This window comes from Rhodamnia argentea, chromosome 5 (assembly GCF_020921035.1).
Source record: "Rhodamnia argentea isolate NSW1041297 chromosome 5, ASM2092103v1, whole genome shotgun sequence".
In the NCBI taxonomy this organism is placed as follows: domain Eukaryota; kingdom Viridiplantae; phylum Streptophyta; class Magnoliopsida; order Myrtales; family Myrtaceae; genus Rhodamnia; species Rhodamnia argentea.
In genome coordinates, this window is record NC_063154.1 from 1,160,697 (window position 1) to 1,174,318 (window position 13,622).

The 13,622-nt window shown below is 41.7% G+C and overlaps 3 protein-coding genes across 4 annotated transcripts; 1 reads left to right on the plus strand and 2 right to left on the minus strand.

Moving 5' to 3' along the window:
* Positions 1-220: 220 nt before the first annotated feature.
* On the plus strand, positions 221-3,890 carry LOC115742293. 2 transcript variants are annotated; one of them, XM_030676496.2, is made up of 5 exons: positions 221-473; positions 2,665-2,767; positions 2,934-3,055; positions 3,135-3,256; positions 3,390-3,890. In XM_030676496.2, exons 2-5 carry the CDS (start codon positions 2,665-2,667, stop codon positions 3,688-3,690), a joined length of 648 nt encoding a protein of 215 aa, XP_030532356.1. In that variant the 5' UTR covers positions 221-473; the 3' UTR covers positions 3,691-3,890. The 2 variants fall into 2 exon arrangements, with proteins under 2 accessions (XP_030532356.1, XP_048135153.1); XM_048279196.1 differs by lacking the exon at positions 221-473 and adding an exon at positions 2,329-2,515.
* A 441-nt stretch (positions 3,891-4,331) lies between these two features.
* Positions 4,332-7,687, minus strand: LOC115742290 (calmodulin binding protein PICBP). Its single transcript, XM_030676491.2, has 2 exons — positions 4,809-7,687; positions 4,332-4,720 (listed from the first exon to the last, which is right to left on the minus strand). The coding sequence occupies exon 1, from the start codon at positions 7,390-7,392 to the stop codon at positions 4,828-4,830; it is 2,565 nt and encodes an 854-aa protein (XP_030532351.1). The 5' UTR covers positions 7,393-7,687; the 3' UTR covers positions 4,332-4,720; positions 4,809-4,827.
* A 3,162-nt stretch (positions 7,688-10,849) lies between these two features.
* LOC115742292 (xanthoxin dehydrogenase) lies at positions 10,850-13,244 on the minus strand. Its single transcript, XM_030676494.2, has 2 exons — positions 13,129-13,244; positions 10,850-11,800 (listed from the first exon to the last, which is right to left on the minus strand). Exons 1-2 carry the CDS (start codon positions 13,170-13,172, stop codon positions 11,002-11,004), a joined length of 843 nt encoding a protein of 280 aa, XP_030532354.1. The 5' UTR covers positions 13,173-13,244; the 3' UTR covers positions 10,850-11,001.
* Positions 13,245-13,622: the final 378 nt, after the last annotated feature.

Consider the following 13,622-nt stretch of genomic DNA (forward strand, 5'->3'; position numbering starts at 1 on the left):
CTGCGACCGGTTCCCCATTTGGCATTAGAGTCTTGGAACCGACCGGGTGTATTACAAGCCGATTCCAAGAATAACAGGGTCGGTTTTCGATTCCAAGTCGGGAACTACCCTGCTCATGAGCCGATCTCCTCCGGCTGCCTTCTTTTACTGGTGGGTGGCGTTGCTGCTTGGACAGGTGGCGGCCATTGAAACCTTCTCCCGTCACCCATCCGTCACGATATCAAACACTTTGTTCATTCTAAACGAAACCTCGCCACGCGACGCTTTCTCGAAACAACACGAGTGGTAGAAGGAAGAGCAAAAATCTTACCCCCACCGAGTGATTCACCACCCTTCGCTCGATCATTGAGCGTTTCGAAAAGCGACCCCGAGACTGCATTGAATTGGTCCTTGCGTTAAATCTTTCTTCTCTTGGAAATCATTTTTCAGTGCTCCTCAGTTTAACGGTGGCCACAATTCATCCTATCGAAGAGGTGAGTGGTATTTCCCTTTCATTTTCTCTATTTTTTGTTTGGATTGATTTCTTCTTCCATATTGGATGAAATGCATCTGCTGGTCTTCCCTATCTTGACACAACTTTAGTGATATGCTTGAAATTGGAGTTGCCCAACAACTGTTCGATGATATGCCGCTATGAGCTGAATCTAGAATTTGTGGACGATTCTCTTTATCTGAACTCCGAAAAAATTTATTCTTGGATCGATTTTGGAGGCTCAATATCTTTGGAAGTCAATTTCATGACAATGTTATGGAATAAAAATTCCATGGCATTCTGAATTGTGTCGTGTGAGAGACTTCACTAATTTGAGTTGGTTACTTGCATTTGCTTTTGTCTGCCTGTGTAATTACGTTAACTTGAATTTAGGACTCATCATAGAGGTGATGCTTTTAAACCATGAGACTCATTAGCGAGCAGCACAAAAAGGCATCGTGACAGACTACCACCCAATAGGCAGCCGTGCTCATAAAAACTAAAATTCCTAATTCCCTAAAAACCTGAAATTTTGGTACAATTCTAATTCTACTGCAAACTTTTTTTTATCTAAAAAAAGAAATCACTAACTTTCACTCTAGTCCGAAATTTACTTCTTGTCCAAAAATCGTCACTGGTTTTCTCAAAATTAGCAACACCGAGAGATTGTTTTTGTTCCATATAAAGGTGAAGATGTTGGTGAAGACGCAAATTCCGATAATAAACCTCTAATTAGTCCTGATGTCAATAATTCTGAAGAATTAATTGCGATTTTTGGATGCGGGGAAGATTTTGGGACAAAAGTGAAGGTTTTCATTTTTTTATGATGAGTTCGGGGAAAATTTGGGATTGGAGCCTAAGTTGGGGGTTTTTTAGGGAATTAAGCCAAAAAAGTTTAGGGGTAATTGCTTAAATCGTCCCCAGATTTTGGCACCATCGTGCCATAGCTTTTAAACTGTAAAAAGCTATAGGTTGTCCTCCCTCAAACTTTGGCACTGTTGCACAATGGCGTCCGAACTTTGAAAAGTAACAGTTTAGGCCTTTGAACTTTGAGTTTTGTTGCAGTTGCTAGCTGTTCCATCATCTGCATAGTGTAAGTGATACCCTGGATTAACTCATTTTATTGATCAGAAAATAACCTCTGCTAAATTTTCTTAACCATGCATTCCCTCTTTATATATTTTTAATTGAATTAGTGGTTTTTTCCATCAAAAATATGATAGGTCCATCTTCAGGTAACATTTAATTGCTATTCAGATGGAAAACTAGCCACTGCAACAAAATCAAAGTTGAAGGAGTAATCTGCAACTTTTCAAAGTTTGGAGGCCCAAAGTTGAGGGTGATAATCTGAAATTTTTGGAAAATTCGGGGCTATTGTGCAATGGTGCAAAGCAGGGGGATTTTGAGCAATTATCCCGAAAAAAGAAGTAGTAGGACAGGTTGTTTGGAAGAAGCTAAAAAGTGGGGGAAGCCTAGTTTCCTTCAAGTTCCCCCAACTGAACTGATTAAAACTACTCTCTCTGTTATTCTTCTTCTTCTTCTTCGAACCTCGTTTAGATTCAGGCATGATACACTTTTTCGTTATTGGGAGAACCCAAGCACTTTCTTTCGGATCCAGGAAACAACTCTCAGAGATATTTTTTCCTTTTGGAAGATAGAGGAGCGAAACAATCAACCTATTGATATTGGAAGACCCAAAAGATTTTTCCAATGTATCATTTCTGGGTTCAATGGAATTCGTAGGTATAGGTTATTGAATATCCAAGAAGTGTCCTCCTTGAACTGATTTCTAACAGGCAAGCCATGAATTTATCTGGGATTACTTGGTTTTTTTGTGTGATTATTTGTGTTGTAATCCTGGTGCTATCCTCATCATTTGATTCAGTCTTTGGTTTTCTGCTGTTATTCATTGGCTAAGCCTAGCTTGAATTTGGGCAGCATCTTGGGCAAAATACTGGAAAATTGTGCATTCATTATCTGATTAACTCAAAATTCATGTTAGCCAATTAGAAATCCATCAGCTTTTCTTTACAATTCAGCATGGTCAGTGGATGATGGGTTTGGAAGTTTGGAATAATTAGTCACATTTTTTCTTTTTAGCTTAATGCAACGTTTGTGTTAGCCATTAAGAAATCTTTGTGGTTTCTTGTAGGATCAAGGAATTGGATAAAATGTTTGCTTTCCTTTTGTAGATGGAGCATAAATTTGCTGAAGAGCTCTATTCTGAGAGTTTGCGACTCTCACAGCTAGAATTAAGTCCTAGTTCCGCTGCCCATAATGACCACCAATTTCTTGGTAAGAGTTGTTTTTAGCTGTTAGTCAGTTTTGCATAGATATATGTTTACATTATCTTCATCAGTTTATCACTACTTTCTTAAAAGTATCACGTCCCTTTATAGGTGTGAGCAAGACTTGAAAGATTTATCTTTAGAAGTACGAGTCTTTTTATGTTTTGCTTCAGGTAATGATGACTCTGAGTTGGTGGACAAAGATGCATTGGCATGGGATGATTCAGATGAGGTATTCGGTGAATCATCTGACTTGGCCAGAGAGTGGCAAAGGAGGCATGATCAATTTTACACAGTAATAAAGAATTTTGAATTTGTAAGTTCTAGTATTTCTCTTTCTTGGATAAGACTAATCTTTATCTGACGAATGCTAGATCGGTTATCGTGATGGACTAATAGCCGGAAAAGAGGCTTCTGCACAAGAGGGATTCAATATTGGTTTTAAGCAATCAGTGCCCATCGGATACAACTGGGGTCTTGTTAAAGGTGCCACCAGGTAAAACAAAAGAGTTACATAAATTAATGATGACATGTTTCTAGATTACATTGAGATTTGTATTGACCAATTCTGGGAGATTGATCATTGACTTGTGAAATTATTGTCTTGACCATCTGCAACGCCTATTAAGTGCATTCGCTTGCCTTCCTGATGTGTTGAAAGAGAGGCTAGTGGAAGATCAAGGACACAGAGACAAGTTCCAAGACTTGTATAAGTCTGCTAATTCTCTCTCTACACCAGATGCTCTCAAATTATTTAGTGATGAAATCATGTCTGACAAAACAACACAAGAAAGCCAAGTGGCAGAAGCTAGTGGCCTTACTGTGGGTTCAAAGGTGCAAAGTTCGGAATCCAGTCGTTATTTTGCAGAATTGAGATCAGTCCTTATTGAGTGTCCTGCAATTGACGTTCGATTAGATATGTCTCGCTAGCTTGTTGGGGATAGCTTTCTTGTGATGTGTTCTTTTTGTACCTTTACAAGGATTTATTCTATAGTCGATTATGATATAATGTTTATATTACCAGCATTTACACTGTAAATTTAAGTTCGTTCTTGACGGCAGACGGTCTCCATGCCATGCTGTGAGAATTTTTGCTGTACATTCTTTCCAAGACAAACGACTAGTTGGCAGAAGATAAAAGTTTGCAAGCTTTATTACTTGATTTTAGGGTGGTATTCGCTTGATCAGTGATGGATATTCACAGACTTCTTCCATCTTGAAGAAGGCTAAAGAAAGAAACCGCTCTACAGGCAACAGTAACAGTACGCATGCCCGTGCAGAGGCTTGGTATTGATTGCAAGGTGATGAGAGCACATCATGTAGCGCTGCCACCGATCTCTCTGAGTTGCTTGTATGGTCGATGATGGGCTAAATTTGGTCACTGATTACTAAAAGATCATGTGATTATCCTCTAAAAATCTTGCATGAACTCAAATAGGTTTATATGTTTCCTCTTTTCATAGGGAGAATAGCTATCAAGATCTTCCTGTTAGTGCACGAAGTCCATGTGTGTTGTCCAGAACCTAGGTTTTCATAACTGTAAGCCAGTGCAAAAACTACTCTCAGACCAATTTAGAGCATAAACATGATCTTGCAATACATTATATCAGACAAACATCAAATAGAATAAGTCACGGGAGTTTGGAGCCAAGTGCCCCTACAACTGAGGCTACATGGATACCCTGTTCATAAGGAAATTCAAACGCCATGTATTGCACCGACGGTGCATATATATCAACAAGCTTGACACTCAAAACAGTTTTTTTTTTTTTTTTTTTTTGGCCACCAAGTAGACACTCGTAGTTTGCCTGCCTTCGGAGCAGTTCAAGGTTTGTCCCATGATTCCCTTCTCCAAGCTGCCCGATCCGAAATGTAAGAGCCGAATAGGGTATGCTCTATCAAGCCTGTGATGCCTGCCAAACCTCTCGACCTGCTTGAAATGCACCCTGTTGCTTATAACCTGCAGCAGGAAATTAGTGACAGTGATGAATTAGAAGGATACTTCTGAAAGTGGGGAAAAAGAGGGAGGAATACTAGGAGGTTTTTACCTTGCTTTAGGGATCTTTTTCAGCTGCAAGCTTGAATAGGTCTTGCATGAGGGAAGCTTGCTGATGTGCTTTGAAGATGGGTTTCATACTTTGAAGTTGGCATGACTTTTTCGAAAGCCTCGACCAGAAGTGCTACCTTTCTCTTCCTAGCAGGAGCTAGCTTTGTCACAGTTTGTCTGAGTGCATAGTCAAGCATCCATTCTTCTGAATTTTTCCTATCATCCATCATCTGGTGCTTCAAATCAACTCTTTCAGCGTCTGGATCAGGAGGTAGTGGCAGATAGTTCGGTTCTTTCGGGTTAAAACTCCGTAGGTCCTCACTCGGCTCACCGGATCTTTTACATCTGGTTGTGCCCTTCAAATTCTTAAAGGAATCAAATGTTTCTTCATCAGGATTGCACTTCAACCTGGAGTATATCCTCGTTGACTTCACTTCAGTGGAATTGTCCTCTTTGAGGATTGAATCTGCTGAATCAGGCTCTGTAGTTTTCCCTCCTTCCATTTCAGGAGGTTCTCCACCAGAGTATTCGTCTTGGTAAGATCTTTTACTTCTTGGATCTTCCTGCTCCTCAGCATCATCCACTGCATGTGTTGGCGTGTCTTCATCACCTTTGCAGGAATTTTCGGATGGTTGATCAGAATTCATGGTTGTTGCCACCGATGCAGAATCATGATTATCCTCTGCTTCTGTTGTTCTCTCTCCAACATCATTGTGAAGGATTTCCTCATCGAGGCTGCTACACTTGGTGGTAAGATCCGTATGAACTTGTGCCTCCTCATCTTCTGTCAAACCTGGACGAGCATCGAACTCAGATGTTTGGGAAACGTCATTATTCTTCTGATCATATGGGGCATAGCCTATCATGTCCAAGCTGTTGGATTCGTCACTGACTGCATTCAAAAGCATATTGGCATTGACATTGTCAGCACCAGGAACGTTTTCTTCTTCAGCCTCTTCAAAGGATGCCTTTACTTCTGCGAGGACCTCCTCTAGTGAAGCTTGTCCACTTCCATTGGGGTTTTTCACATCTTCAAATTCATCCTCTATGGATGAATCGTCGCTGTAGCTTAAGTAATCAAAGACGTGGCTAGGTTCAGAACCCCGCAGCGCATCATCTTCACCTCCAACTTCCATATCAAGGCTTGGCATTTGGACATCAAAGCTTGCATGCTTTCCTTCGTTCAGTGCTTGATCATTGGAAATTTCCTTCCAATTGCTGTCAATATTCTGACAAGCGACGGCAGCTATTTTGAGCAAAGTAGGATCTTCTATTTCTGCTATGTACTCAATATCTGAACATGATAGATTATCCTCTTCTGTTGAGTAAATCTCTTCTCCATCAAGCTCTGAAACAGCATCCTCTCCCGCATCCCACTCCATACCCAAATCTTCTGAACAGGAGTCCAGGAGTTTGACACTTTCTCCACAAAAGCTCTCACCTTCGACCATTTTGTTACTCTCATCAATATACCCTTCTAGGTTTCGCTTAAGATCGTCTTCGCAATGTGACGACACATCAGATAGTTTCTTATCACTCTGCTCATCATCTGCATATTTTGCTTTTTGTTCATCTGCAGTTACCTCGTAAGTGGTGATATCAGCATCTTTGCTTCCCCCTGCTAACTCAACCATTTCTTCCTTAATATCAACTCTTCCAATGGAAGAAGAGACTTCATCTTCAGTTTTAGCGTAAATTTCAACAAAAAATTCCAGTCCAATTTTTTCCTCCTCACTAGCAGGTTTACCATCAAGACCCTCATCGTTTGGGGTTAGAGGCACTACTTTTGCATTCTTTTGGGTCTTCATCAACCGTCTCCGTGCCGAGAGGAAGCACTTGAGAGGAGGCGATCGAGCATGGTGATGACCATTGAGAGAGCAATAAGTGTAGGGACAGACCTTCGTCGCTGAAGTTCCGTCTGCTTCGGTTCCGCCAGGATTAAGCATGAGGTATTCAGGAAACTTCGAGTCCTTCAGAGTCGAAGAACAGGTAGCTCTCTGGGCATCCATGTCTGCACAGAGAACTACTTTGGAACACCTTTTGACTGATGACCTTGCAGGCTTGAAACTAGGGGTCTTCGTTAGAGTCCTAACTAGTTTCAAACTGGATGACCTCTTTAGGTTCTTCGGGGATGTGTTACCAGACGAAGCAGGGGTCAGTTTTGAAGAACCAGAAGTTCTTCTATGCAGATTCTTAGTATCAGAACCAGTTTTAGTTGTCTGCGAAATTACCTGAGAATACTCCTTTCTGGCAACTGAACAGCTGGTGGACTTCATATAGTTAGGCACAGCACCCTTTGGCTTGATGGGAGACTGCTTCTGCAAAGCTGCTGCGGAAGTCGGAGCAACGCAGGGCGGCGGTCTTCCGGGTTGCGCTACTTCCTTCTTGAAGGCAGCTGATCTCGAGCCGTCGAAGCTGGAGAGCTTCATCGGTCTTGACCTCTTCATCTTCTTTTTCAGGTCAGTCCCTCTGGTTTTGCCGTCGTGGTTCTGATGAGAAGAGGGTCTGAAGGTCGCCGATAGCTTCTCGGACTTTATTCGATCAGCTTGGATTCCAAGCTTATCGGCAACCTTTCTTTGGACCATCTTCAAAGGAAAAGAAATCCACTAGGACAAACAAACCAGAGGGAATAAGAAAACGGGTGTCCTTTGCTGCGGTACCAGGGAGGTGAAGCTTCAGAAAAGAAAGCCAACGGCAAGTTTCCACTTTGGAATTCCAAGAAAACAAACAAGGGAAAGATTCCTTGTTGCTGTGGTTAAGTTTAGGTCTTGAGGTTAGCCTCTTTGTGTTTCTTGGTGGATTTGAATGAGGTTGAGATTGCGGTCTGATGCTGACATGCACTAGCATACATTTGGGTCTCTATTGGGACCCTTTCAACAAGGGCATCTTTTGGATGCAATTACTTTTGGTTGATGTGCGTGTGCCCTGGGAAATCTGCAAAATGGCACTCGCTTTGTTTCTTATTTCTGAAGGCATCTTTGCATTGGTGGGGTTCACCTTACAGAGGCTTGAACCCCTGTGTCACGCATGAAATAGTTCTAGAGTCCTCTTACGGTCCACCGGGTATTATTAAATGTTGGGATTGGGTATGAGTATGGTGATTTGAAACCTTCATTTTCAGTAGGTACAGGGCCTATCTTGGTGAGATCATATCAGATACTCGTGTTTCTTGAACACGATTTCGATCGAATAAACCATGTTATGCGCGTAAAATCCGATGTTCCTGTCGACAGATTCAAGAGAATTCGAAAATCCAATGACAAGATGAAGATGGTTTCTGCTGTTGATACTGTATGTTCAAAAGACTTGGCAAAGGTTCTCCCTTTTTTATTTAATGCAACATGTCACTGTTGACTGGGCAAGCCGGAGGAGGCGTAAGCAAATGGGTGGGCGGCAATTTCCAAAAAGAAAAGTTGGGGGCGGTGGTGGGCGTTGGTGGTGGTGGTGGTGGTGGTCGGCGATGGTGGGATCCACCGTGACAAAGCTCCAAATCCAGACAGACGCTCCTCGTCCCTTCTCTCTCTGCAACATGTTTTCAACTTTCATAGTCTGTAAAGCCTGAGCAGCAAATAAGATAAAGAAAAGGTAAATCAAGTTGACCCGCTTCCTTTATCAATTTCAATTTCCCTTATCAAGAACGCCCACCGGCCCATGACCCCATTTTTTCAAACGATTTGTCATTGAAATTAAACATTTCACTATCTCTTCTTAACGAACTCCTTCCATTTTTCTTCCCATCACATCTTGGATGTCAACCTTTCCAATCTCATCCTTTTACTATTCAATTTGAGAATTCCTGGGGTCGATCTTAAAGTAGCTCTGTAAACTATGCAATCTAGCAAATTCACGTGCATAACTTTCGAGTCTAGCGCAATCTTCGTCAAAACCACAAATAAAAAGAAGAAAAACACGACCATCTTAAAATCAGCTTACACGCGACGCTACCCGCCGAATCGGCTCCTCTTTCCTCCTCTCAAATCGGCTCCTCTTTCCTCCTCTCATATTCGACAAAAAGAGAAGAAAGAAACGATCTTTAGTGACGGAATGGACACATGGAGCAAACGGAAATTCAGACCGGAGGACATCGTTCGTCAAGATCTTGCTTTCAACATCGGTGTGCTTTGTATAAGTTCCTATACATGTCCCACGTAGTACGTTGAGATTTTGCTGATCTTCTTTTGTATTCTAGCCGACACTTGAACGCCTCACTTTGGCCTTTCGGTGATGCGCTCGTGCTTTCAACTTTTTAGGCCTCAAGGGAGAAGAATGATACCGATTCGCATATACACACGTCTTTCCTTGCCACACACCTATAATTTGAAATAGGGTTCTTCTACTTTCTTATGTCCTGCTTAGTCTTGATCTTATATTTTTCGCGGGGGCCATAGCCATTTCGGGAGCTTTATAGACGCTCATATCATTTCGTGACCTCGGAGTCGCGAATAGGAAATGGGGTATGGATCGATATGATTTCTTAGGAGACACCCAACGCAAATGGAGGGTCTTTTTTCGAGGACTTTCTCGAGGATGAGATTAGTGAATCTTGAAGTAATTGGAAGAGTAGACTCATCCAAATGTGTCTGGTATTGGTGCTGTGATTGTACATTCGTGCTTTCACCGAACATGTACTTATTTCCAGTGTTATGTAGTCTTACTGAGCCCATGTGTTGCATGTGTGTATATTCCAACGGGCCTCGTTTGGTTTATTTTGGGCCTTGTGTAGTTTTGGGAAAATTTACCAAAAGAGCCTTAAATCTATCATATTTGTACCAATTCAATTTTAAATATTATTGATTTGTGCCTATCTAATCCTAAACCTTTTGGAGATTTGCTAATATAATCATTTCGGCCAATTTTGATCAAAAAACGTTAACATGGCGGTCTAGATAGCTCTGGCCGTCCGTTGTGGGATGGCCAGCGATGAATGGACAATTTTGTTAACTTTTTTTTTTAGGTTTTTATTTTTTATTTTTCCTTTTTGCTGGTGGCTAGTCTCAAACGATGGTTGGAGACTAGCCACATTTGATGGCCGTGAGGGCGAGCCGCTATAAGAGAGGCCGGCGATGGCCTAGACAAGGCAACCCCCGCCTAGATTTGGGGAGGGTTGCCAAGCCCTTGCCGATCACAATATAAAAAAAAAAAATTGAATAAAATAAAAAAATTAAATAAATAAGAAAAAAATAAACATGAAAATTTACAAAATTTGTACACGTTAGCACCAATGGTGCCATGTAGAATAGTCGATGTCTAAATTAGCGATTTTCAGTCAAAATTAGTTGGATGAACTACATTGGCATATTATCAAAAGGTTCGTGACTAAATTAGCTAAATTAAAATATTTATGATTGAATTGATACAAATACAATATGTTTAATACTTTTTTTTGGTAATTTCCTATAATCTTGTGTATATCTACACGTAGCATATGCTTTATGTTTGGTGTGCTTATAAATGACACACAAGATAAAAGGGCATCTCACTTGCCAAGGTTGTTGGCTTAATCATTAAATGGGTCACCCATCTTTCGTGAAATCAAGATCTCGATTCACATCTTGAGCGAGCCTTTGAGGCTCATGCTGCCCTATCTAATTATGGCATATCTTATTTATACAAACTTCCTAGTATCTAGAAATGTTATCAGGTCGCGGAAATGAAATCGACAACCGAAGACATTTGAGTCGCAGGTGATGTAGAATAGATATGGCTCAAATCAGATATCCCTTAGTGGGTGTGAACTCTTATGATAATAATGAAAGGGTCGCCATGAGGAAAAAAAAAAAAGAGAGAGAGATATCTTGTAGTTACTTCTAGATTTCTATTCTGATTTGACATAAGATAAAGCTAATCGTTCTAACTGTCAATACATTAATCCCTTCGAAACTAGAACATATAAAGCACAGATTTTTATGTTTAATCACGACCACACTATATTTTACCTGGGTGAAGATAGTACATGACAGTTATACTTTTATTACAGAAGTTACTGCGGGTAAGAACAGAGATCAGGTAGTGTTCGAATTCATCTCCAACAAATGCAGAAGCAAAAAAGCCTAATTAATTCCCTTGGCCATAATAAAATCCAGTACACCCAGTTGTTCTTGATCCATCTCTGATGATACAACCCACCAGTATCCAAGTGACCACAATTTAGGCAAGTACAGCATGGTATGTGCAGTGGATAAGTCCCCAATTGATCATCTGAAGACTCCTAAAGTGTGATTAGAACATGTGAAACCCCCATCGACCATGAGATTAAGCCCGCTCACATACCTCGCGTCGTCGCTGGCCAAAAAGAGGACCGCGTTCGCCACATCCCCTGCTGTCAATTCGACTCCCTCCAAGTTGGCATTCCCAGTGACGAAGGAGCGAAAACCCATCATGGCATCTTCAGTCCGCTCCTCCTCGGGCAAATGAGCCAATGCCAGGCCCGTCGCAACTGCATAGGGAGAGACGCAGTTCACGCGTATCCCATGCTTTCCTAGCTCGGCTGCTACATTCCGTGTCAGCCCCAAAACAGCATGCTTGGACCCGGTGTACGCATGTGGGCCCAAGCCCCCTATGACACTATTAACACTGCTTAGAGAGATTATGATGCCGCTCTTCTGCGGGATCATAACACGGGCGGCATGCTTCATTCCGATGAAAACCCCTTTCACATTTATGTCGAACACCTTCTCGAAATCGGACAGTTCTGCATTACGGATGTCCGAACATGGCGGGCCGGATACCCCGGCATTGTTGACCATCACATTGAGTGTACCAAATTTACTGACTGTTTCATCGACTGCACGGCGAACATCATCTTCAAGGGAGACATCACAGTGCACATAGGAAACTGTAGATTCCCCACCAAGAGACTCCAGGACCTGATGACCCCGGTTATCTTGCACGTCGGCGATACAAACCTTCGCACCATGCTTGTGGAATAAACGCACGATGCTCTCTCCGATCCCAGTTGCTCCACCAGTGACCAAGGCAACCTTCCCTTGTAATCTGTGAACATAAAGAAATCAGTAACGAAGCAAAATAGTGTCGATTCCTGTTCAGTTATGGGGACCATGGAAACAGAGGAGCAAAATGAGAGAAAGAAACTTTCAAAGGACAGCTAAACATCAGAAACGGAGAACAGGTTTCCCATCTACATGAATCCCAAATGAGCAATAGGATTCAACTCCATGAAATGTAACTGAGATATGGTTGCCTTTGAGTACTTTAAGGCAAGAAAGAAACTTCTTGCCTCGATGGAGGAAAAAAGATCATCTCTTTTCTACTCTTATTACTCCTTTCTAGTCAGCATTGATTGGACGATACAGGGAAAAAAACTGGCCTAGATTCTTGACTTTTGGCAGCAGTAGCATGAACATATTATGCTTATTGACCTTGCAGAGAAAATTGTAACCAATTGATAACTGTTCAAGAAATGGCAATGTAAATTTATGAAGCGGAGTTGATGCTTCAAGGAGGCGATTTACTCCAACACAACCTCTTAGCACCCATAACAGAAGGCAGAAAGTAGGAAACATGCGTAGGTACAGGAGAATTGCGCGGTAGACAATCCACCAATTGAGTCCATCATTGGGCACAAACACATAATAGAGAGCACTCATCTGCCTGGCAAGGCTGACATGCTCACCAAAACTGAATTAGATCTTGTCTTTTCTATTAACAACAGAAATAGTTTTACAAGGCACCAGACACAGTCAATAGCTACACTGGTAGATAGAATTATGACAATGAGAGCGGAAACAGCTCTCTTTCATGACTTATTATGGGGCCATGACGTGTTTAGCGCGCACGATTACAGTTAAAACAGCAAGACATAGTGACAAAAATTTTATTGTTAGCAGCAACAACAACAAAAAAAAGACAGAATGTCAATACACGATGTGAGCAAAGATACTCCTACCACTAGTTCTAGTCAACAACATCAAGAGCAGACTGATCACAGCAGTGGCTCCAGCTACTGATGAAGCAGTTTGATATTGCAAAGTCCAGACAGGATATCGGCTGATACAAATCAATAACATCAAGCTATCCACGAACCAGAACATAAGGTTGGGCTTGGAGTTAAAACTCAAGATGACAAGAAGATGCAGATCGCAGTTCCCAAGCCACGGGATTGCATGTTAGTAGCAAAAGACCAGAACCCATTTATGAGAAACGACACTCAGTGAGAAAAACCCACGTACAAGATCGAGAGATTTCAACATAGAGATCTTGATTCTAGCCTAAAAAATATAAGTTCAAACAGACCCAAAACGAGAAATTCCCAATCCCACAGAGAGAGAGAGAGAGAGAGAGAGTAGCTTCATCGGAATTACCTTTGGCATGAGACCGAAGAGGGGCCAGAGTCGGAGATGGACATGATTGCGAGCTTCTTTCCTTCTTTGTTCGTGTCAGACTTAGCGAGACCGAGTGAAGAACCGGCGCCACCAGTGCCAGTTTTCTCCCAGTCAAGGAGAGCACGTTGGGAATAGACAGCTACGCTTAATCGCCGTGAATTAAACTTTAAAACAACCGTTCAAAACGCAATACGGTCGCGCACGACCGACTACATTGACCAGGCCATATCATCATCGTACGTACTCCCACTTCCTTCGTTAGTGTAATAAAAGTTCAAACTTTTGATTTTTGCATTTTGTCGAAGGCAGGCGATGCATCCACGAAAGACTACGTGGCTCTTTCTTTTTAGCTTAGCGTCCGAATCAGTTTTTTTTTTTTTGGCACAACTAGACTAATTTATGACTCTGCACTTGTCGTAAAAAGTCGATTAATATGATTTATAATATCAAGGGTGGGTAGAATTTTTCATCCC